The sequence below is a fragment of the Camelina sativa genome, chromosome 17 (genome assembly GCF_000633955.1).
Source record: "Camelina sativa cultivar DH55 chromosome 17, Cs, whole genome shotgun sequence".
Taxonomy (NCBI): Eukaryota; Viridiplantae; Streptophyta; class Magnoliopsida; order Brassicales; family Brassicaceae; genus Camelina; species Camelina sativa.
Window position 1 is genome coordinate 9,951,599 of NC_025701.1, and position 24,628 is coordinate 9,976,226.

Consider the following 24,628-nt stretch of genomic DNA (forward strand, 5'->3'; position numbering starts at 1 on the left):
CTATTTAAATGTTAGCATCTTTAGAAATCTATATATAATAACTTCTCATCATTGTATCAAATATAATAATAACAATCTGAAAAAATGCCAACAACAGTTGCGACTTTTCGTCGTACCTTTTTGTTATATATATATTTTATTTTATTTTGAAACAAAATTTCAACAGTTGCATCTTTCTAAAAAGTTGCATCTGTTAAATGTAGAGTTGTGTCTCTTACAAACAGTTGTGTTTATTCAAATGTTCACATCTACAGAAATTTATCTATAAATGACTTCTCATCACTGTATTCAAATATTCTTTTTATATATTTTTGACAGAAAATTTCAACGGTTGCGTCTCTCTAAAAAGTTGTGTCTGTTAAATGTAGAGTTGTGTCTCTTACAAACAATTGTGTCTATTCAAATGTTTGCATCTTTATAAATTTATATATAAGTGACTTCTCATCATTGTATTCAAATTTTTTTATTTTATATTTTTGACAGAAAATTTTCACAGTTGCGTATCTCTAAAAAGTTGTGTCTGTTGAATATAGAGTTATGTCTTTTACAAACAGTTGTGTCTATTCAAATGTTCGCATCTTTAGAAATCTATATATAATAACTTCTCATCATTGTATCAAATATAATAATAACAATCTGAAAAAATGCCAACAACAGTTGCGACTTTTCGTCGTACCTTTTTGTTATATATATATTTTATTTTATTTTGAAACAAAATTTCAACAGTTGCATCTTTCTAAAAAGTTGCATCTGTTAAATGTAGAGTTGTGTCTCTTACAAACAGTTGTGTTTATTCAAATGTTCACATCTACAGAAATTTATCTATAAATGACTTCTCATCACTGTATTCAAATATTCTTTTTATATATTTTTGACAGAAAATTTCAACGGTTGCGTCTCTCTAAAAAGTTGTGTCTGTTAAATGTAGAGTTGTGTCTCTTACAAACAATTGTGTCTATTCAAATGTTCACATCTTTATAAATTTATATATAAGTGACTTCTCATCATTGTATTCAAATTTTTTTTATTTTATATTTTTAACAGAAATTTTTTTTTTTCACAGTTGTGTATCTCTAAAAAGTTGTGTCTGTTGAATATAGAGTTATGTCTTTTAAAAATAGTTGTGTCTATTCAAATGTTCGCATCTTTAGAAATCTATATATAATAACTTCTCATCATTGTATCAAATATAATAATAACAATCTGAAAAAATGCCAACAACAGTTGCGATTTTTCGTCAAACCTTTTCGTCATATATATATATACATAATACATATATATATATATATATATTTTTTACAGAAAATTTCAACGGTTGCATCTCTCTAAAAAGTTGCGTCTGTTAAAGGTAGAGTTGTGTGTCTTACAAACAGTTGTGTCTATTCAAATGTTCACATCTTTATAAATTTATATATAAGTGACTTCTCATCATTGTATTGAAATTTTCTTTATTTTATATTTTTGATAGAAATGTTTTACAGTTGCGTCTTTCTAAAAATTTTCGTTTGTTGAATATAGAGTTGTGTCTTTTACAAACAATTGTGTTAATTCAAATGTTCACATCTTTAAAAATCTATATATAAATAACTTCTGATTATTATATTCAAATTTTCTTTATATTTGTATTAGTTAAAAGAAAATTTGTTAGAAATGACGTCTCATTACTGTGAGAAATTTATTGCAGTTTGATATATTTTGTTAATCGTTGTAATATTTAATTATATTTTGTCTCTAGGTATACAACCATCTATTCATCGAGGGTTTTCATTCTATTGGTATGAATCTAAACCAAAATTTTTGTTTTTAGCTGTTAAAAAATATGGTTCAAGTTGGTTTTTTCAGAAAATGAGAGCATATTGGCTCGTATATGTTTGTTTTTTTTTGTCACAAACATATATATATATATATATATATTGGTCTACTCCATGCTTTTTGATTAGAAAACCAATTGTATTATAGAAAACAGTATGGATTTCTATATTTCTATTTAAAAAAAAAAAATATCTGATTATGAAATATCAAGGTAAAAATAAAACTAAAATATCACAGTTTGTTCTATTATATTTTCTATAGTTGGGAACATTCAGTTTATTGGGAGATGGAAAACTGATGATGAACAGAAAGATTGACGGTTGAGATGATTGTCCAATAAACTATCTTGACAACAAAGACTTATCTACAACTTCATATAGATTAAGGAAATTTGTATATTTAGTTCTAGTCATAATACACTCAAATTGAAATCTTAACAACAAAAGATATTGAATATGAAATATTATATAAGTTTGAAAAGGTTTTGGATTCTGACTGCCAAAAAAAATAGAGGAGCATGTGAGAGCAATGAACCCGGCCATCCTTGGCCGACAATCTTTCTTAGACGCGCACATTGTGATGCTACACCATACACCTAAATGTTATTGTTATAAGTTCTAACTATTATTGTTCCCCTCTCATATTTATTATATTATATATTATTTATGTGTGGCTCGGAATAATTAACATGCATCTTACGCGGAGAAAAATTAGTAATAAGTACATTCAATATTGGATTAACCATGTATATATAATCTATTATAATTGGCAAAATGTTTAATGACTATAGGTTGTTTTTCATCTATAAAACAATAGTTGTTTGTATTACATATACATTTACAATACTGCCTTTATGAATATTGATGTATTCTTTTTTATATGAATATGTAATTGAGTTTTGATTCAAATAAATAAAATATGTGATAATTTCTGTTTAGTTATATTCAAATTTGAGAGGATTGGTAATTTTCTTACTGATTGACTGAATAGTAATATTTATATTCATTTCTTATGAAGTAAAAATTGATTTTGGAAATAGAAATATGTTTGAGTTATGCTAAAAAGGATTAAAATAATTAATAGAAATGAATTTAAACAAATCATTATGTCAATTTATAAATGGTCCTCAATTAATGTTTTTAATATTTGTAATTTGTTATATGATTATTAAAGAAATTTATAGTATCTTATACAATGTATTCATAATTTTATCATTTAAAACAAAACAAAAAAAAAATTAAAAATATAATCATTTACCTATCATATTTGACAACAAGAGAATAAGTTGTAACGGTTCATAAAATATACAAAAATATGATTGTAAGGTTAAGAAGAGAAGACATGACTGTAGATTGCATTTATTCATTTCTCAGAAATTAAAAAATATTTTATGAAAGTTACGACGAAAAGACATATATGAAATGTTACATTGAAAAGACGCAAACGAAAGGTTAAGACGAATAAAAGCGAACGAAATAACACGACTGCAATGATATCTCATGGCAGTTAATCGTAAAAATTTGTTTAATTTGATAAGTGTAGCATTGATAATTATTTATTTAATCATATGTGAAGGTAAGATTATTTTTTAAAAAATATTTTTCAATAAAGATATAAAGAATGTTTCAAAAATTTGTATGGTTTTAAAATTTTTATTAAATAGTTTAATAAAAAAAATTAATTAAAGAATTCTCGTAATAAATATTATACTAAAATGAATTCCCTCGTGATATCGCGGGGCTCCATACCTAGTTAGTTTAATATTAATTATATAATTAATAGAATTATATAATGGGTTTATTGAGCATTATATAATTATATTTAATTATATAATTAGTTTATTGAGCATGGCCAATGGATCATGCTCTCATAGTTGTCGTCTCTGCCTCTTGGAACAGAGATATCTACGATATCTACAGAGATATCTAATATGGGCTTTAGATATCCCCTCCATCTTGAGTCGTGAGCCCAAAAATTAAAAGATTATTAGGCCTTCCCGCCTCAATTAATATTTGTATGTTGCGTGGTATGTACGTAACTCCAAAAGGCTCATTTGCTTCAAACTACCTATTTGATGAGCCTTGACTCATATATTGCTTTGTTACTCTATATACAATTCTAATATTGCATTTTTCTAAATTAAATTATCATTCTTGCTGCATAAGATTGCTCTGGTTTTGTAACCATCAATAGCTTTCAGATTAGTGATGACTTGACGAGCGAGCCAATCTGTCAAAGATTATATTTGTATACATAGTAAATTGACAGAGTTACCTCTACAAAACAATACCTTGAAAATCTCTATGCCTGGTCTGTCAAAGAATGTTTTTGCTCAAGATTTTCTCGCAGTTTCTTGGAAATAACTCTTGTTTTCATTTGGTGAAAGTGGTGGATTTGCATGGAAATTTCTAATAGAGATCCTCTTGAAGAGTAAGCAGCGACATATATAGGGCAAGAACTATTCAAAAGCTTCAAGAACTTGTTGACATTTATAAACTCAATATCCTCCACGCAAAGAAAAAACTCAAAAAAGAAAAAAAAAACTAAAAAGTTTGAAGTTGACACATTTTAATATTTTGGAAGTGTGTAGGTAGTCTGAACTCTGAATCTTTACTAGCTTTTCTTCACATTTGAAGATTACTTGTAAGCACCAATTTTCGTGTGGTCTTAAAGTCATGCAAAAAATAAAATTCAACTGCCGGAAAATGGAAGGATGGGAATTTGGAGTTGTATACTTAAATGTTGTTCTGGCATCACAATGACATGGTCAATGTTGAATTTTAGTATGGAAGATATCTGAAATTCAACTAGTCAGTGAAAACGAATCAAGAGCACATGTCAAAACAGGGGTTTGTTTCCTAGCTATAAGAAGCCAATAAGCGATGAGAGAAACCTCAAAAGAGAAACACATTTAGAGAGAAAAGAAAAAGAAAAAAAGAGAGAATAAGGTAGAAGATGAAGCTGCTGCAGGAGGGTGTGTTCTTGGTTGCTATTTTCTTCTTTGCATATACGCAGCAGCTGGTGAAGGGGCAACATCAACCTCGCAAGGATTGCCAAACTAAATGTGGCAACATCACAATCGACTACCCTTTTGGCATTTCTTCAGGTTGTTACTATCCCGGAGATGACAGTTTTAATCTCACCTGCGACGAGAAACAGAATCTCTACATAGGCAACAACACTGAAGTGAAAACTTTTAACCACAGTAGCCAGCTAAGTGTTATGTTTAACCGATTCTCTTTTTGCAACGACGAGCAGAGGAATAGTACTAATGAAACTCTCATCGGGTATCGGCTGGGTAGTAGTTTCTCTCTCTCGGCCACCAACAAGTTTTATTTAGTAGGCTGTAACGCTTTGGCACTTCTAAGCACTTTTGGCAAGCAAAATTACTCAACTGGATGCCTGTCATTATGCAATGCACCACCGGTGGAAAATGGAGAATGTAATGGTGTAGGTTGCTGCAGAACAGACGTTACTGTCCGGTCGGATAGCAATATATTCCAATATGGCTCAGATCGCTTCGTGAACCAATTTAATGCTTCCGAAGGTCAATTTAAAACTTCTGTATATCAGTTTAATCCTTGCACCTACGCATTTCTCGTTGAGAACGGTCAGTTTAACTTCAGTTCTTCGAAAGATCTGAAGAACCTCCGGAATCTCACGAGTTTCCCTGTGTCACTGGATTGGTCTATTGGAAACAAGACATGCAAGCAAGCAGGAAGCACAAGCATATGCCGTGAGAATAGTGGATGTATTGATTCTACTCGTGGAAAGGGTTATAACTGCAAATGCTTAGAAGGTTTTGATGGGAATCCATACCTTCCAAACGGTTGTCAAGGTACTAATTGGTATTAATTTCTTTTGCTTTCTTTCTTCTTTTGTGTGTTAATTATTTTCCTCATACATACATTTCTTGTTGCATCTTGCGTTCTATTTTCTTGGACCAGACATCAACGAGTGTACTACTAATAGCAGTACCCATAAACATAATTGTACGGATCCCAAAACCTGTAGACTCAAGGATGGTGGAGGCTTCTATTGCAAGTGCCCATCTGGTTACGACTTAACTGCCACTATGAACTCCACTATGAGCTGCACGAGGCCTGAATACTTAAGATGGACTCAAATTTTACTTGGTAATTAAGCTCCCTTCACTTGTTGGTTCTAGATTCTTTCTTTAAATCAACTCTCTCAAATCATCTATGTATGATGTGATTAGGAACCACCATCGGCTTCTTGGTCCTCCTGATTGCCGTTAGCTGTATACAACATACAACGAAGCACCGAAAGGAAACCAAGCTCCGACAACAATTCTTCGAGCAAAATGGCGGCGGCATGTTAATACATCGAATCTCAGTAGCAGGGTCATCAAATGTTGATGTCAAAATCTTTACCGAGGAAGGCATGAAGGAAGCAACCAATGGTTATGAAGAGAGCAGGATCCTGGGTCAGGGAGCCCAAGGAACAGTCTACAAAGGTATATTACCGGACAAATCCATCGTTGCTATAAAGAAAGCTCGGCTTGGAGACAGTAGCCAAGTAGAGCAGTTCATCAACGAAGTGCTAGTGCTTTCACAAATCAACCATAGGAACGTGGTCAAGCTCTTGGGGTGTTGTTTAGAGACTGAAGTTCCATTGTTAGTCTATGAGTTCATTCCCAGTGGGACTCTTTTCGATCACTTGCACGACTCCATTTTTAATTCTTCTCTAACATGGGAACACCGTCTGAGAATAGCCATAGAAGTTGCTGGAACTCTTGCATATCTTCACTCCTCTGCTTCTATTCCAATCATCCACCGAGATGTCAAGACTGCTAATATCCTACTAGATGATAACTTAACTGCAAAAGTAGCTGACTTTGGTGCTTCAAGGCTGATACCGATGGATAAAGAGCAGCTCACAACTATGGTGCAAGGCACTCTAGGTTACTTAGACCCAGAGTACTACACCACAGGGTTACTAAACGAAAAGAGCGATGTTTATAGCTTCGGGGTAGTCCTCATGGAACTGATCTCAGGTCAAAAGGCAATGTGCTTTGATCGGCCACAGCAGTCAAAACATCTGGTGAGTTACTTTGCTTCTGCCACGAAAGAGAATAGGTTGCATGAGGTTATTGATGGGAAAGTGATGAAGGAGGACAATCAGAGGGAAGAGATCAAGAAAGCTGCAAGAATTGCTGTTGAGTGTACAAGACTGATGGGAGAGGAAAGGCCAAGGATGAAAGAAGTAGCTGCGGAGCTAGAGGCTTTGACAGTCAAAACAACCAAACATAAGTGGTCGAATGAACAGTTGATGAGTGGTCACATATTGTCTGCACAAGGCGATACCAGTAGCCGTGGTTATGACAGCATCAACAATGTAGCAAGGTTTGACATTGAAGCTGGCCGCTGATCAAATCACATGTATATCTTTTGTTTGTGAATAGTGCTTATCTCTTTTTTCTTTTATTTTTTTGTTTTTGTGCAAGAATATTTACGCGTGAGAAATCCTTGTAGATGATAAATTATATGTTCATTATTTCCCTAAATTGCTATCTGATTAACCATTAGTTGATTCGGTATCAGGAAATTTAGTGTTCGTAAATACATAGTAACAATGATGATCATTCGATCATCTCAAATATGATCCTTGTGTGTTGCTTGGTTCAAACTTGATATTTGATCAACAGCTTGAGTCATCATGTTTCGTTACTCATCAATATCTAAAAGGGATGTCATAGCTGGGAATTAAAGAAACAACTCGTAATAATAACATCAGAAGAAAACAGAGCATGTTGTAATGAAGATGACTTGGGAGTCTTATTCCTACATCATATCGTACCACTTGAAGGCAATTATCTTATTTGAATAATAATGATAGAGATATATTTTGAGGTGGAAATAAATGTCAAGAAAAAACAGAGTAAATTTTGCCGTGTAATATAAGGAAAAGAAGAGAGATATAGCCGAGACTGAAGTTGACGAAGAGGGTTCACACTGTATGAGGATTCCTTGCAACTACCAACCTTCTTAATCTTTGAATAGTAAGAAAACAAGTCACTGTTAACAAAACCAAATTGGCTACCCCACTATGAGGGAAACGAACAAGATATCAAGAAACGACGAGAGGACCGAGACCTAAAGTTGTCACTGTTCAACCTAAGTAAACGTACACGTTGGGATATGAAGCATGTATTAACGTCCTCCTTGCGTATTAGAGAGTATACTTGTATATAGTAGAGAATATACTCGTGAATAGTAGGTTGGTTAAGGATTCTGGAATATCCGGTTTATTAGTCTAATTTAGATTAATTAGTTTGGTTAATACCGGTTAAGGTCAATTGTACAGAATAAAGATCTTGTAACAAACTCTTTTGATCATTAATCTACAAGACTAAAATGCAAAAATGTTACATTAATTGGCATGGTCTTGTTTTGTGTAGTTGAATTTTAGTCTTGTAGATTCGTGCAATTTCTGGAAGAATAGGAACGGTTCTGCCTTCTGCGAATATGAGTGAAGAAAAGAATTTGTTTTTTTTTCCAAAGGAAAACAGGGAGCCTTATTATTCATACATCTTCCCTCTTAAAGGCAATTTGCATCTTCCGATAATAATAATATAAGAGATTTTTAAGGTGGAAATAACAATTAAGTTGTCTGGATATATAAACATAAGTAAGAGCCGATAGAGATTAAAGTTTAAAGGGTTGACGAGTCCACTACTTAAACGTCCTCTTTGCGCTACGTTTACCTTGGTCTGGTCTCTATAGCTATATACTATAGTAGTATAGCAGCTTCCTGCAATAAGACAAGAAGTGGAGACAGGTCAACGGGACTCTAAGTCAAGAGAATGTCAAGAGTGGAGTTTGTTTTCTTAGCTTTAAAAATCCTCGGGCAGATGAGAGAAAACTCAAAGAGAAACCAATATAGAGAGACTGAAAGAAAGTGAGTGAAAGAAAGAAGGAGAAGATGAAGTTGCAAGAGGGTCTGATCTTGGTGGCTATTTTCTACCTTGCTTATACGCAGCTGGTCATGGGGCAACCTCAACCACGCCAGGATTGCCAAACTAGATGTGGAAACGTCGCAGTTGAGTACCCTTTTGGCATTTCTCCAGGTTGTTACTATGCCGAAGATCCTAATTTTGAACTCACCTGTAACGAGACAACGAAGCAGCTCCTCAGTGGTAGTATTCCGGTCATCAACATTTCTCACAGCGGGGAGCTACGCATCATGAAGGCTGCATCCTACTCTTGCTACAACGGCACAAATTTAACTGATCAGGATGTTTATACCACTCAGATATATAGTTTAACTCTGTCCAACAAGAACAGGTTTACTGCAGTTGGCTGTAACACGTACGCGGTTATGACCACAATCAAAGATCGTAATTACTCAACTGGATGCTTGTCGTTATGCGATTCTCCCCCGGTGGAAAATGGACAGTGTTTAGGTGAAGGCTGCTGCTTCACCTCCGTCCCTCGGGGGAGCAATCATTTCATGATCACATCACGTCGCTTTGACAATGAGGCATCTTTTAGTAACTTTAATCCTTGCTTCTATGCCTTTCTTGTCGAAGATGGTATGTTTAACTTCTCTGCTACGGAAGATCTTAGGAATCTGCGGAATGTCAAGAAGTTCCCTGTGGTACTGGATTGGTCTATTGGAAACCAGACATGTGCGCAAGCTGGAAACACAAGAATATGCGGTGGGAACAGCACATGTTCTGATTCTACTACTAGAAGCGGGTATATCTGCACATGTAACCAAGGTTTTGATGGGAATCCATACCTTTCAAACGGCTGCCAAGGTAAATCACATTGATTTCTTATTCTTTCTTTCTACTTTTGAGTATGGATTAGTATCCTCATACATTTCTTGTTCTCCTTTTTCCTTGGACCAGACATCAATGAGTGTACTACTAGTAGTTCGACTCATAGACATAACTGTTCGGCTACCAGCACCTGTGAAAACACGCTTGGAAGCTTCGATTGTAAGTGCCCATCTGGTTATGACTTAAATACCACCACTATGAGCTGCGCACTTCATATCACACCTAAAGAAGAGCCTCAGTACTTAGGATGGACTACAGTTCTTCTTGGTAAGCTCTCTTCACTCACTTTGTTTTAATTTGTTTTCAAGAACAACTCCGGTCTTATGATCTTTGTTTGTTTGTCATGTGATCAGGAACAACCATCAGCTTCTTGATCATCCTGCTTACCGCTAGCTTTATTCAGCAGAAAATGAAGCGCCGGAAACAAACTGAGCTCCGACAAAAATTCTTCGAGCAAAATGGTGGAGGCATGTTAATACAGAGACTCTCAGGAGCAGGGTCAACAAATGTACATGTCCAAATTTTTACGGAGAAAGGGATGAAGGAAGCAACCAATGGCTATGAAGAGAGCAGAATACTGGGACAGGGAGGCCAAGGAACAGTCTACAAAGGGATATTGCCAGACAACTCCATAGTTGCTATAAAGAAAGCTCGACTTGGAGATAGTAGCCAAGTTGAGCAGTTCATCAACGAAATGCTCGTGCTTTCTCAAATTAATCACAGGAACGTGGTCAAACTATTAGGCTGCTGCCTAGAGACTGAAATACCCTTGTTGGTCTATGAGTTCATTAACAGTGGCACCCTTTACGATCACTTGCACGGTGCCATCTACGATTCTTCCCTAACATGGGAACACCGTCTAAGGATAGCAATAGAAGTCGCTGGAACTCTCTCATATTTACACTCCTCAGCTTCTATTCCCATAATCCACCGCGATGTCAAGACTGCTAATATTCTCTTGGATGAAGACTTAACTGCAAAAGTAGCTGACTTTGGTGCATCAAGGCTGATACCGATGGATAAAGAGCAGCTCACAACAATGGTGCAAGGCACTCTTGGGTATTTAGACCCAGAATACTACAACACAGGGCTTCTGAACGAGAAGAGCGATGTTTATAGCTTTGGGGTAGTCCTCATGGAACTAATCTCAGGTGAAAAGGCATTGTGCTTTGAACGGCCACAGACATCAAAACATCTGGTGAGTTACTTTGGTTCTGCCATAAAAGAGAACAGGTTGCATGAGATTGTTAATGGGCAAGTGATAAACGAGGACAATCAGTGTGAGATCCGGGAAGCTGCAAGAATTGCTATTGAGTGTACAAGAATTATGGGAGAGGAAAGGCCAAAGATGAAAGAAGTAGCTGCAGAGCTAGAGGCCTTGAGAGTCAAAGCAACAAAGCATAAGTGGACGGATCAGTATCCTGAGGAGAATGAACACTTGCTCGGCGTTCAAACCTTATCATCACAAGGCGATACTAGTAGTAGTACTGGCTATGACAGCATTAAGAATGTACCAATATTGGACATTGAAGCTGGCCGCTGATGTTAATGCTTTCACACAAAATCACATATGTATTTCTTTTGTTTGTAAAAAAAAGAATCCTACGTCTTTGTTGCTTCATCAATCTATCTGGTTATTGGCAAATTTAGAGCTTTTGTGTTCATGAATCTAATTTCCATATGACATTGAAACAAAGAAACACTAGAATCTAAACAAAGGCATAAAAACAAAAACATAGAGAAAACTCGTAACGCTTCATCTCCTGTACCTCTTCATCATCGATTCTGCTCGCTCAACCCTACCGAAAGCTTCGTAAAGAGACGGAGGAGGTTTCTCGAACATGATCGTTGTCGTCACACCGTCAAATCCTCTGTTCAAACCCATCAAAAACTCGTAACGCTGCTCCTTCTCTCTCGCCTCTTTAGCTAGTTTCGTACTCTCGCAATTACAACCACCGCAGTTACACTCAGGCACAGGATCATACTCCGCCAACTCCAACCAAGCTTTATTCAGTTTCCCAAAATACTCCGCCACAGAGTCACCACCTTGACTCAACGACGCGATTCTCCGACGAAGCTGGTAAATCTTCAGATCAACGCTCGGAACGAACCTGCTCCTTAGACTTTCCCACGCTTTATGCGCAGTCTCCGCGTACAACACAGACTTTACAAGCGTCTCGCTCATCGAGTTCATCAGCCAAAGCATAACCATCGCGTTGCATCGTTTCCATGGCTCATAGAGAGGTGAGGAAGGTTCTGGTTTCTCGATTGTGCCGTCGATGAATCCGATTTTGTTCGTGAATCGAAGGAAATCGAGAAATCGTTTTTTCCAGAAGATGTAGTTGTCTTCTACTTCGCTGAGTTTTTCGATAGAGAAGGAATTGGGTGATAGTTCAAGATACTCTGGTTGTACATAATACGGAGACTCTTCATCGATTGTGAGACTTTTCGCCATTGTCGTCGTCACTCGTAACTGCTCTGAAGCTCTTCTTCTAAATTTTAGGGATTGCTTCTTTTTATCCCTTTCGATTTTAGTCTTAAAATATTTAAAAAAATTAAAATATGTAAACAGTAGGCAGTTGGGCTTTAATGGGCCTTTATATTTTCCGTCCGGAGCTCAAAGTTCTAGGGTTTTTATCATTCCTTGGTTTACAAGCATTGTCATACACATTAGAATAGAAACCATCTCAGTCGGATGATTTGTGTGACTATATGTTGTTAGAACTTAGAAGCAATCTATCTTGTTGAAGTTTCAGACGAAGACCCACCAAAAGAAACGCTTCTGCCGAGTCGAATCCATGGTTTTGTTGGAGGGAGGTTGTAACGAGAACGATCAAAAAGACAAGCTAGATCCGATCCCTAATGATCTAGAGGCGGAGATACTGACTAGATTGCCGGCAAAGTCTCTGATGAAGCTTCTATGTGTGTCAAAGGTATGGTCTTCCATCATCCGAAGTCAGAGATTCATCGATTCACACTACGCTTTGTCCTCCTCGACGCGATCGCGTTTTATAGTAACTTGCTGTAATAATGGTGCATTCGCCCCGGCTGACTTCAAGCGTTTGTTCATATTTTCCTCTTCCTTGGAGGTGAAATCTTCTTCTTTAGTTGCCAAGCTAGACATGACAATACCTTTTGATGTGGTCTTGTATAGCAACTTCAAGTGTCCTTCCATCCACGGCTTTCTCAGTTGTTATTCTAATAATTATCAGTTCATTGTATGTAACCTGAGCACGAGGCAAGTCATTACCTTACCCATTAAAGGACCCTGCGCATCCTTGGGATATGATCCTGTTGGTCGTCAATTCAAAGCGTTGAACCTGGTGTCGTCTCCTGACCGGTCTCTTCAATTTCTAGTGCACGAGGTTATAACACTTGGCGGAACAGGAGAAGTATCACGTAGTCAGGTTACCACCGCTCGTTATTACCCTTTTACCGATGGCCTTTACATCAATGGTTCCATCTATTACGGTGCTTGGGACGAAAGACTAGACCCGTTGATTGCGTGTTTTGATGTTAGATACGAGAACATAAGTTTTATCAAAGTGCCTAGGGATCCTCTGTTTTGGGGTAACTCGGTATTGATAGATTACCGAGGGACGTTAGCTTCGATTTTTGTAAACGAATTTAAACCTTTCCAAAGTTTCGGTTTATGGATACTTGAGGATGCCACAAAACATGAATGGTCCAAGCAAACGTTTGAGCTTCCGTTCCCTTTGGTCAATATGACTTCCCCAGGCACCAACAAGGCTGGTGAAATCATTTTTGCCCCAAAATATCTCCCAGGCATTGGTCAACCCTTGTTCATTTTCTACTACAATGTAGAAAAGAAAGACATGAGAAGCGTTAGGCTCCACGGAATTGCAGACGATGAAGAGTTTCGGCGCCGATATAGACTCCTACATAATACGTGCGTCACTATCTCGCCCGACCACGTTGAAAGTATTGCCTCTTTGTAATGTGTGTGTGTGTTTTTTTTTCATTAATGGAAGAGCTGGATAGACTTGGATTTTTCTTCTTTCAACACCTAGCAAAGTTATGTTACCACTCATGATTTGCATTCTCTGACATGTGTATTTTGTTTAATTGTTGTTCATGTGTTGAGTGTTTTGTTTGTTTTTTTCTAAACCATTTGTTTCTGCTAGAAGGTAAGAAGATTTCATTGAACTGTAAAGGGCGTGAATAGGGGTAATGGAACCGGTCGGGATCTTGGGTTTAGTAGTTTTTAGTCTCCATTCAATAACAAGTTATGATACACTTGTTACATGATTAAAAAACTAATCAATATATGATTTGTACCAAATTGTTTGACAAGTCCAATTGTTACAATTACATCTTCCTTACAAGGCAACATTAAAGATAAATGTTTGACAAGTCCACTACTAGGTCTGGTCTGGTCTGGTCTGGTCTGTGTAGTTAAATACTTACTAGATCAAGATTCCTGCAAATATTTGGAAAGTTTGGACAGGTCAACGGAAACAAGTCAAGAGAACATCTTAAGATTGGGTGATAGTTCAAGATACTCTGGCTGGACATAATACGGAGACTCGTCATCGATTGTGATACTTTTCGCCATTGTCGTCGTCACTAGTCACTGCTCTCAGTCCTCCTGAAGCTCTTCTTCTAAATTCTAGGGATTGTTTCTTTTTAGGAAAAAAGATACCTAGCTACACGAAGTATTGGTGAATACATGGTCACACATGCCAAGTATAGTATTGTATACTCAACTACACAAAGTATATGTATTACATGACCACATGCATGAACTATATGATGTTATGCAGTCAACATCATAGACATATAATCTAGTACACCGGTCAGTTGACTCCGGCGAAGACCGACGTTGACTCCGGCGTTGACCAACACTAAAAAAATTTAAATTAAAAAAAAAATTATTATAGTAAATTATTTATGGGTTTTCATGATTAAAAGACATTTTCTATTCAATATCCAAATATTTTATATATATCTCTAATATATTCATTCTTATAATTAATTACTTTTTATTTTTCAAGCTAAAGTAAATAGTTAAATAAAAATCATTTATAATTATTTTTTAAGATATAAAAACAATTTATAATTATTTTCAAGATATATATGTATATATATATAAATCTCTCATAATCAGATTATTTAATTACTACAAAATCAATAAAATCAAATTCAACTACTTTCATTAGAAAATAATATGCAAAAGATTGAGTATATGACTCTTTACTCTAAATTTTGCATGGTAAATGTTATAAAAAAGTTTAGACACTCTTTACTTTAAAATTTACAAACTCAAAATAACATATAACCAACAAAAAATTAACAATATTTACTTTTAACATATGAACATTTTCATTTTTACTCTCTTTTACACAATTACAATATGTTAAATTATTTTTTAGAAATTTTTTTTAAGGTTTGGGTTCTCTATATTACATTTAGGATATATTTAGGAAATATATTAAAAATATCTTTAGATATTGAATTAACATATAAACAACAACAAAAAAATTCACAATATTTACTTTTAACATATGAACATTTTCATTTTTACCCTCTTTTACACAATTACAATATGTTAAATTAATTTTTAGAATTTTTTTTAAGGTTTGGGTTTTCTATTTTACATTTAAGATATATTTAAGAAATATATAAAAATATTTAGATATTGAATAGAATATTTTTTAATTAATACAAACCATAAATGATTTAATATAATAATTTCTTATTTTTATTTTTAATTTTAGAAAAAAATTTGGTCAACGCCGGAGTCAACACCGGTCTTCACCGGAATTAATCAATCAGTGTACCAGATTGTATGTCTATAGTGTTGAACACATGACGTCATATAGTTCATGCATGTGGTCATGTAATACATATATTTCGTGTAGTTGAGTATACAATAATATAGTTGGTATGTGTGGCCATGTATTCACCTATACTTCATGTAGCTAGCCATCTTTTTTCCTTCTTTTTATCCCTTTCGATTTTGACTTTTTTAGTCTTGAAATATTTTTTTTATGTAAACAGTTGGGCTTTAATGGGCCTTATATTTCCCGTCGAGAGCCCAAATATTTAGGGTTTTACCATTTCTTAGTTTACAAGCATGAAGTCACACTCATTAGAATAGAAACAATCTCAATCATATCTGATTTGTGTATCAGTGTATGTGTTGTTAGAACCGATCCAAGCTCCTGAAGGAAACGCCTTTGCCAAGTCGAATCCATGGTTTTGTTGGGAACTGCCATCAAGAGCAGTGAGGTGGAAGATGAGAAAGACAAGCTAGAATATTCGATCCCTTATGATTTAGAGGTGGAGATACTAAGTAGATTGCCGACAAAGTCTATGATGAAGGCCCGATGCGTGTCAAAGATATGGTCTTCCATCATCCGAAGCCAGAGATTTGTCGACTCCTACTACACTTTGTCCTTGACGCGATCACGTTTTATAGTCACTTTATGTAACGGTGATGTATACGCCAAGCGTGACGTCGAGCGTTTGTTAATTTTCTCCTCTTCCTTCGAGGAAGAGAAATCTTCTTCTTTAGTTGCTACGCTAGACATGACAATACCTTCTGTGGTCTTGAATTACAACTTCAAGTGTCCTTCCATCCATGGCTTTCTCGGTTGTTGTAGTAGTAGATTTCAGTTCATTGTATGTAACCCGACCACGAGGCAAGTCATTACTTTACCCATTAAAGGAATCCGCGCATCCTTGGGATATGATCCTGTTGGTCGTCAATTCAAAGCGTTGAACTTGGTGACTCGTCATGAACTGTTTCCTGATTTTCTAGTTCACGAGGTTATAACATTTGGAGGAAGAGGAGAAGTATCACGCAAAAAGGTTACCACCGCTCCTTATTACCCTGTAGCCGATGGACTTTACATCAATGGTTATATTTATTATGCTGCTTGGGCCCCTATGCTAAGAATGGATCCAGTGATTGTGTGTTTTGATGTTAGATACGAGAAAATAAGTTTTATTAATGCGCCTAGGGATGTTGTCTTCTGGGAGTTTGAATCAATATTGATAGATTACCGAGGGAAGTTAGCTTCGATTTCAATATACCCATATGCTCCTTTCCAAAGTTTTGGTTTATGGATACTTGAGGATGCCATGAAACATGATTGGTCCAAGCAAACATTTGAGCTTCCCTTCCCTTTGGTCGATGTGACTTCCCCGGGCACGAACAAGGCTGGTGAAATCATTTTTACCCCAAAATATCTCCTAAACCATGGTCAACCCTTCTTCATTTTCTACTACAATGTAGAAAAGAAAAACATCAGAAGCGTTAGGCTCCACGGAGTTGTAGACGATGAAGAGTTTTGGCGCCGATATGGACTCCTAAAGAATATGACCGTCACTATCTCACCCGAACACGTTGAAAGTATTGCCTCTTTGTAATGTGTTTTTTTTTCTACTTTTTTTCTTTTTCTTTTTAAGGACCTTAATGTAAGAGCTTGATAGCTAGACTTGGTTTTTTCTTCTCTTTAATCAATATCTAGTTTTTCTTCTCTTTAACTGTTGTTCATGTTTTGTTTGTTTTTGACTTTTTTTCTAAATCGTTTGTTTTTGCTAAGGTAATATATATGCACAAGATATCAATGAACTGTTTGCTAGCTTGTCGATGTCCTTTAATTATCTATGCAGATTACATTATGCCATTTTGGAAGTTTTGGGCAAGCAAATCTTTTGGAAACCCAAATTCTTAACTATCAAACTTTAAACTAACAATATGTCTAATTCTAAAAGACTGTGCAAAGAATCAGGGAAGAGAACGATTAGGTGAAGGAAGGTCTATCATATTAAACTAGAAGCTTGCAGATTCCCTCCACTTTACAGCTTCTTTCCAAGGTTATTCCGAGTTTGAGGAGGGATACTTTGCATGATCTCTATCCATTACGGTTAGTTTCACGGATCCACAATAATTTCACCATAAGATGCAAATTTTGTTCTCTAAGTCATATCCAACATAGAACCCTTAACGAATTATAGCACTAATTTTCTTCAATAAAAAGCTGCAAAAGAAACAGAGAGCATACTTTGATCATCACGAATCTCTCATTCCTGAATGGCCACAAAAACAAGGCCAATTTTCGTAACTGAAAAATAAAACTTGAATTTTGAGGTGTAAACAGTAAATTTTCAAAAAAATATATATATACAGTAAAACTTCTATAAATTAAGAATGTTGGACCATGACATTTTATTAATTTATATTGATATTAATTTATCTTTAAATTAATAATAACTACTCTTTTTGTATCATAAAAGATAATGTTTTAAGATTTTTATTTGTATCACAAAGGATGATTTTCTTTAGTATATCTAATGCATTTTTATTTTTATAATCAAATAGCTAATTAATATTTTTACTTTTACAATATATAATTAAATGTATTTTATGCAGTTGAATGACAAGTGCAAAAAAGTGCACAACTAAATGAATACTAAAAGAAGCATAAAGCAAAAGTAATTACCAATAATACATCATTTATTATTTTTTTAATCTTTGTAAAAGTTCTAAAACATCATCCTATCTAATACAGATGGAGTATTTAATAGTGTACATTTTATAGATATACATTTTAATTATTTAATTTTTAAAAAATTATGAGTTGAGACAATTTTAGTAAAATAAAATTAGATTTTCAGATGTTTTTAATTTAGAATTGAATTTGTACATTTTAGAAAACATTATTGACAATAAATTACAAATATTCTATAAAACTATCAAAATAAAAATGATGCATATGTAAAAATTGAAAACTTTTAAAAAAACTTAGCTATTTTTATGACATGTTATAAAGTATTTTCTATCATTATAATTTAAAAATACAATATAACAATTGTTTTATAGATATGAGCTTGAGGCCTGCAAAATGTGTTAATTTATAGTGTTTATTAATGTATAGAGGTTGTATACTCTTCTAAGTAAAACTAAAAAGATTGAATTTTGAGGTGTAATTTTTGAGGCGTCAACATCATTGAAATGAAATAGATATAGACGTAGGTCAACGTCGTACGTGGTTGGCATCTCTGTGTCCTACAAAATTAAATTGAAAGAGACATAGACGTTGGGATATTAAAGGGCGTGAATAGGGGTGATGGAACCGGTCGGGATCTTGAGCTTCGTAGTTTTTAGTCTCCATTCATTAACAAGCTATGGTGCACTTGTTAGATGATTTAAAACTTATCAATATATGATTTATACTAAATTGTTTGACAAGTCCAATAGTTACAACTACATCTTCCTTATCAGGCAACATTGAAGTTAAATGTTTGACAACTCCACTAGCTAGTTGGTCTGGTCTGTGTAGTTAAATACTAGGAACTACAGCAAGATTCCTGCAATTATTTGGAAAGTTTGGACAGGTCAACGGAAACAAGTCAAGAGAACATCTCAAGATTGGGGTCTTAGCTATAATAAGCAGAAGCCTCGGAGAGATGAGATAAAACTCAAAAGAGAAACCGATTTAGAGAGACTAAAAGCAGGTGTGAGAAAAGAGAGATGGAGAAGATGAAGTTGCAAGAGGGTCTGATCTTCGTGGCTATTTTCTTCCTTGCTTATACGCAGCAGCTGGTCGGGGGGCAACCTCAACCTCACGAGGGTTGCCAAACTAGATGTGGTAATGTCACTATAGAGTACCCGTTTGGCACTTCTCCAAGATGTTACTATGCTGAAGATCCTAGTTTCAAACTCACTTGTAACGAGACAGAGAAGCTACTCTTTGGCAACATTCCAGCTATCAACATTTCTCACAATGGCGAGCTACGTGTTCGGGTTCCCCCTTCCTACTCTTGCTACAATAGCCGAGGAAATTCGAGTGGTTCGCTATACCATACTATTAGGCTGGTTAATTTAAGTCTCTCCACCAAGAACAGGTTTACTGCAGTAGGCTGCAACACTTACGCATTTTTGAGCACCTACGGAGTTGCAAATCACTCATTTGGATGCATGTCAATGTGTGATTCTCCTCCAGAGGCAAATGGAGAATGTTCTGGTAAAGGTTGTTGCGAGAGTTCTGTCCCTAGGGGGAGCAACTTCTTCGGAGTCCAACCATATAGCTTTAACAACAACACTTCTGTGCATAGCTTTAATCCTTGCAGCTATGCGTTTCTCGTCGAAAATGGTACATTTAACTTCGATGCGTTGGAGGATCTTAAGAATCTGCGTAATGTCACAGACTTCCCTGTGGTATTAGATTGGTCCATTGGAAAACAAACATGCGAACAAGTTGGAAACACGAGCATATGTGGTGGGAATAGCACATGCTTCGACTCTACTCGTGGAGTCGGGTATAACTGTAAATGTTTTGAAGGTTTTGAGGGGAATCCATACCTTTCATACGGCTGTCATGGTATACTTCATAATAATTTATTTTTGCTTCTTTCTTCTTTTGGCTATTAGTTGATGTCCTCACATAGTTGTTATTGCATCTTGCTCTTTTTTTCCTTGGGCCAGACATTGATGAGTGTACTAGTAGTAGACATAACTGTTCGGATCCCAACACCTGTAGAAACAAGGTTGGAGGCTTCTATTGTAAGTGCCAATCTGGTTACCACTTAGATACCAACACTATGAACTGCAAGCGTAAAGACGTTGGATGGACTATAATTCTTCTTGGTAAGCGTTCATCACTGTTTCAGGTTTTATTGTTTCCCATATAAACTCATTCTAATCATATTTATGTGACTATGATGTGTCATGTGTGTGATCAGGAACCATCATCGGCTTCTTGGTCATCCTGCTTGTCGTTAGCTTTATAAAACAGAAAATGAAGCACCATAAAAACACTGAGCTCCGACAAAAATTCTTCGAGCAAAATGGAGGTGGCATGTTAATACAACGACTCTCAGGAGCAGGGCCAGCAAACGTTGATGTTAAAATATTTACTGAGGTAGGCATGAAGGAAGCAACTAATGGTTATGATAAAAGTAGAATCTTGGGTCAGGGAGGCCAGGGAACAGTCTACAAAGGGATATTACCAGATAACTCCATAGTTGCTATAAAGAAAGCTCGACTTGGAGACAATAGTCAAGTAGAGCAGTTTATCAACGAAGTGCTCGTGCTTTCTCAAATTAACCACAGGAACGTGGTCAAGCTTTTGGGCTGTTGTCTAGAGACTGAAATTCCCTTATTGGTCTATGAGTATATTACCAGTGGTACCCTTTTTGATCACTTGCACGGTTCATTGTTTGATTCTTCTCTTACATGGGAACACCGTCTGAGGATAGCCATAGAAGTCGCTGGAACTCTAGCGTATCTTCACTCTTCTGCTTCTATTCCAATCATCCACCGTGATGTCAAGACTGCTAATATACTCTTGGATGAAAACTTGACTGCAAAAGTAGCTGACTTTGGTGCATCAAGGCTGATACCAATGGATAAAGAGCAGCTCACAACTATGGTGCAAGGCACTCTCGGCTACTTAGACCCAGAATACTTCAACACAGGGTTGCTAAACGAAAAGAGCGATGTTTATAGTTTTGGGGTGGTCCTCATGGAACTTCTCTCAGGTCAAACAGCATTGTGCTTTGAACGGCCACAAACCTCGAAACATTTAGTGAGTTACTTTGCTTCTGCCATGAAAGAGAATAGATTGCATGAGATTATTGATGGGCAAGTAATGACCGAGGAAAATCAGAGGGAGATCCATGAAGCTGCAAGAGTTGCTGTTGAATGTACAAGAGTGACGGGAGAGGAAAGGCCAAGGATGAAAGAAGTAGCTGCAGAGTTAGAGGCCTTGAGAGTCAAAACAACTAAATTTAAGAGGTCGGATCAGTATCCTGAAACAGAGGAGATTGAAAACTTGCTTGGCGTTCAAATCTTAACAACACAAGGCGATACAAGTAGCACTGGCTATGACAGCATCAATAATGTACCAATATTGGACATTGAAGCTGGCCGCTGATGTATCTCTTTTGTTTGTTAAAAAAAGAATCCTAGTTCTTTGTTACTTCATTAATTATATTTGTTTTGAGACATATTTGTGTATATCATTCATCTATAAACATGCTCATATGCCTCTTTAGTTGTTATGCTAACTAGTACTAAATAAATTAAAACAGAGAGCTCTTGTGCAAAAAATTTCAGATCATGAACATTATTTTCCAATATGGCTTTTAAGAAAACAACTCAAAACGAAACACTAAAATCTAAAAACAAAAACAGAGAAAAAAGTTATGATGATCGACCTGCAATTATCATCGATTCTGAATGCTTAACCATAACGTAAGCATCGTGAAGAGACGGAGGATTCTTCTTGTACATGATTCGCGTTCTCACGTAGTCCAAATCTTTGTTCAAACCCATCAGAAACGCGTAACGCTGCTCCTTCTCTCTCGCCTCTTCAGCTCGTTTCGCATCCTCGCAGTTACAACCACAGCAGTTACACTCGGGGACAGGATCATACTCCGACAACTCCATCCAAGCTTTACTAAACTTCCGATAATACTCTTCCACAGAGTCACCACCTTGCCTCAGCGTCGCAAGACTCCGACGAAGCTCGAAGATCTTTGAATCAAAACATGGAACAAACACACGCCTAAGATCTTCCCACGCTTTATGAGCAGTCTCAGCGTGCAGAACATGGTTTAGAAGCGTTTCGGTCACCGAGTTCATCAGCCAGCACAGAATCATCGAGTTGCATTTTTTCCATGGCTCGTAGTACGGCGAGGAAGGGTCTGGTTTCTCGAGAGTACCGTCGATGAACCCGATCTTGTTCGTGTATTTGAGTAAATCGAGAAATCGGATTCTCCAGAAGACGTAGTTGTCTTTGGCTTCGCTGAGTTTCTCGAATGTGGTGTTGACGTATTGGGTGAACTGGTGAATAAAATATGGATGGAAATAATAGGGAGATTTGGTTTCGTGTGTTGGAGGTAAGCTGTTGATGATAGTATCCGCCATTGTCACTGCTCTGAGCTCTCTCTCTCTCTCTCTCTCTCTCTCTCTATTTGCTTCTCTAGTTCTAGGGATTTGCTTTTGTATTTATATATTCCTTGTGAGTTTGAGAAAAAAAAGGAGTAACTTGACGTAGCTTCCGGCGGGTGAGGAGAAGAAGAAGAACAGAGTAAAGCGAAAAGGAAGCGAAGAAGAATGAGTCAATGAGACAAGACAAAGTCAACACAAGAAGAAAGGAGTTGGGTTTTATGTTTTGTAATGGGCTAAAGGATAAATTAGGCCCAAGTGTTTATGCCATGGACTTTTAGAGTAGATAATTGTTGTTGTAAGATATATTTAAGAGTCCCAATGTGTATGATGGCTACTAGCAAGTGGTTGATGTATGTCTTATGGTCTAGAGCAAGTGTGTGTGTATAGTGTAGCAAGTGGAGAAAGCCATATTATGTATGTGTGGGTGTGGAGATGTGCTGATGTGGTAAAAGTATCCAAGAACTTATCAATGTAGATCTTGGAAGAAAACGTTTCTCTAAACAACAGAAACCAGAAACCAAATTTGAGAGATATAGAAGAGTAAACACGTAAACCTTTATGAGAAGCAAAACAGAGGTTAGTTAGAATTCCAATAAAGTTACATACTTATATGTTTGGGAGATTATGTTTATAAATCATGTTGAAGATTCACCATAATTGGTATGCTTAACTAGTAGCTGCTTCCGTATCAGAAGATTCAGAGTTCATGAATCCTAATTCCATGTGGTATAGCAAAAAAAAAAAAAAAAAACAACCTCAAGAAGAAGGGCAACAAGCTATATGTAGACTAAAGTAATCTTGTTGTCACATAATAATAATGAAGATTACAGTAAATGATTAAAAAAATGACGCACAAAGCAACATTAGGGTTCAAAAAAAGCATCTATATATAATAGCTAATCCACTTTTTTGTGTCAACTTTAATCCAATGGATGAGACTAGTTCTATTATTCCATGTAACGGTTTAAAATTATTAATGATCCCAACAGTTGCAAGTCTTTTTTCTTCAAATAATCTTGTATCTTCGTCGTACACCATCTTTCAAAAATCGCACCTATTAATTTTTGCATCTCTTTGTCGTATTTCCATCTTTTAAAATTCACACCTATTAATTTTTGCACATTTTTGTTTCATACCTCTATGTTTTACAATTGTATATTTTACATGTCTTTGTTTATTATATATTAACTTTTATGGGCTACAAAAACAAGTTTAGAATTTATTGTTTTCAGAGTATTTTTAAAACTTACAAGTTAAAAATAAAATCAAAGAATTGTTTTATTAGAATGTTTTTTTAATTAACTTGCATCAGTCTTCAATTCAAGGTAATTTACTGACATAGCCCTCGTTTATATAGCTAGTTTTGCGACGTGAGCCAAAATAATGTGTTTTATTTGTAAGGATATAATGAATGGTAGATGTTTGTTGTTTGAATATATGAAGGAATTTGGAAATGTCGTCACTGCTATTAGACCTACAAAGAGGGATCTTTGTTGTGTTTTGACACCAAAGGTCAGTCCAGTGTTAGTTAGGCTTTCTTGGACCTACGATTTCATGACATCTTTTTTAAGGTTACTAGGTGATTATCCGCGCTACGCCGCGGGTTTTCTTTTCTTTTATTTTTGTTCTTTTTATTATTTTAAATGTCATATTTTAATGATTTGATCATTGTAATTTCTAGTTTTCTTATCATTCACTAATGCAATTGAAATCAACGTATGAAAAACTACTCTTTACATTGAAGTAATTTTCTAGCTAGTAACCTTTTCAACAATATCACTCGCACAAAATGTACATCATAAGATTCGTTTATGATCTTGTTTCGCCGGAAAAGAGAGAAACTTTGTTAGATCTTCTAGAGACAGAAACCTTTAATAATACAAAACTCACGAACAAAGGAATTTGCCACACAATTAGCTTACTTAGCAATGTTGATTTTATTTGATTTTTTAAAAAATGTCTGTATCAATCTTGAGTGAGTGATCTTCTCCTTTAGAGCCCAACCCTTCCTCTTAATCACAACATCTCTATATAAGATGAAAAAGTTCAACTTTAGTTAATAATGATTTTTACAATTAAATATA

At 35.6% G+C, this 24,628-nt stretch overlaps 7 protein-coding genes across 7 annotated transcripts; 5 read left to right on the forward strand and 2 right to left on the reverse strand.

Annotated features, from left to right (window-relative positions):
* Positions 4,729–7,259, forward strand: LOC104756484 (wall-associated receptor kinase 3-like). The gene is made up of 3 exons (XM_010479085.2): positions 4,729–5,650; positions 5,760–5,948; positions 6,032–7,259. Exons 1-3 carry the CDS (start codon positions 4,768–4,770, stop codon positions 7,201–7,203), a joined length of 2,244 nt encoding a protein of 747 aa, XP_010477387.1. The 5' UTR covers positions 4,729–4,767; the 3' UTR covers positions 7,204–7,259.
* LOC104756486 (wall-associated receptor kinase 5) lies at positions 8,531–11,244 on the forward strand. The gene is made up of 3 exons (XM_010479087.2): positions 8,531–9,595; positions 9,689–9,886; positions 9,973–11,244. Exons 1-3 carry the CDS (start codon positions 8,758–8,760, stop codon positions 11,160–11,162), a joined length of 2,226 nt encoding a protein of 741 aa, XP_010477389.1. The 5' UTR covers positions 8,531–8,757; the 3' UTR covers positions 11,163–11,244.
* Positions 11,227–12,125, reverse strand: LOC104756485. Its single transcript, XM_010479086.2, has one exon. It carries the CDS (start codon positions 12,072–12,074, stop codon positions 11,376–11,378), a length of 699 nt encoding a protein of 232 aa, XP_010477388.1. The 5' UTR covers positions 12,075–12,125; the 3' UTR covers positions 11,227–11,375.
* Positions 12,418–13,578, forward strand: LOC104759324 (F-box protein At1g30790-like). The gene has a single exon (XM_010482271.1). It carries the CDS (start codon positions 12,418–12,420, stop codon positions 13,576–13,578), a length of 1,161 nt encoding a protein of 386 aa, XP_010480573.1.
* On the forward strand, positions 15,836–17,014 carry LOC104759326 (F-box protein At1g30790-like). Its single transcript, XM_010482272.1, has one exon. It carries the CDS (start codon positions 15,836–15,838, stop codon positions 17,012–17,014), a length of 1,179 nt encoding a protein of 392 aa, XP_010480574.1.
* Positions 18,854–21,645, forward strand: LOC104756487 (wall-associated receptor kinase 2-like). Its single transcript, XM_010479089.2, has 3 exons — positions 18,854–19,971; positions 20,076–20,237; positions 20,333–21,645. The coding sequence occupies exons 1-3, from the start codon at positions 19,122–19,124 to the stop codon at positions 21,523–21,525; spliced, it is 2,205 nt and encodes a 734-aa protein (XP_010477391.1). The 5' UTR covers positions 18,854–19,121; the 3' UTR covers positions 21,526–21,645.
* On the reverse strand, positions 21,795–22,529 carry LOC104759327. The gene has a single exon (XM_010482273.1). The coding sequence runs from the start codon at positions 22,518–22,520 to the stop codon at positions 21,795–21,797; it is 726 nt and encodes a 241-aa protein (XP_010480575.1). The 5' UTR covers positions 22,521–22,529.

Coding starts and splice junctions, on each gene's coding strand:
- LOC104759327 (XM_010482273.1), bottom strand. CDS start 22,520: ATGGCGGATACTATCATCAACAGCTTACCTCCAACACACGAAACCAAA.
- LOC104756484 (XM_010479085.2), top strand. CDS start 4,768: ATGAAGCTGCTGCAGGAGGGTGTGTTCTTGGTTGCTATTTTCTTCTTT. Junction 5,651..5,759: donor CCTTCCAAACGGTTGTCAAG/GTACTAATTGGT, acceptor TTCTTGGACCAG/ACATCAACGAGTGTACTACT. Junction 5,949..6,031: donor ATGGACTCAAATTTTACTTG/GTAATTAAGCTC, acceptor TGATGTGATTAG/GAACCACCATCGGCTTCTTG.
- LOC104759324 (XM_010482271.1), top strand. CDS start 12,418: ATGGTTTTGTTGGAGGGAGGTTGTAACGAGAACGATCAAAAAGACAAG.
- LOC104756485 (XM_010479086.2), bottom strand. CDS start 12,074: ATGGCGAAAAGTCTCACAATCGATGAAGAGTCTCCGTATTATGTACAA.
- LOC104756486 (XM_010479087.2), top strand. CDS start 8,758: ATGAAGTTGCAAGAGGGTCTGATCTTGGTGGCTATTTTCTACCTTGCT. Junction 9,596..9,688: donor CCTTTCAAACGGCTGCCAAG/GTAAATCACATT, acceptor TCCTTGGACCAG/ACATCAATGAGTGTACTACT. Junction 9,887..9,972: donor ATGGACTACAGTTCTTCTTG/GTAAGCTCTCTT, acceptor TCATGTGATCAG/GAACAACCATCAGCTTCTTG.
- LOC104759326 (XM_010482272.1), top strand. CDS start 15,836: ATGGTTTTGTTGGGAACTGCCATCAAGAGCAGTGAGGTGGAAGATGAG.
- LOC104756487 (XM_010479089.2), top strand. CDS start 19,122: ATGGAGAAGATGAAGTTGCAAGAGGGTCTGATCTTCGTGGCTATTTTC. Junction 19,972..20,075: donor CCTTTCATACGGCTGTCATG/GTATACTTCATA, acceptor TCCTTGGGCCAG/ACATTGATGAGTGTACTAGT. Junction 20,238..20,332: donor ATGGACTATAATTCTTCTTG/GTAAGCGTTCAT, acceptor GTGTGTGATCAG/GAACCATCATCGGCTTCTTG.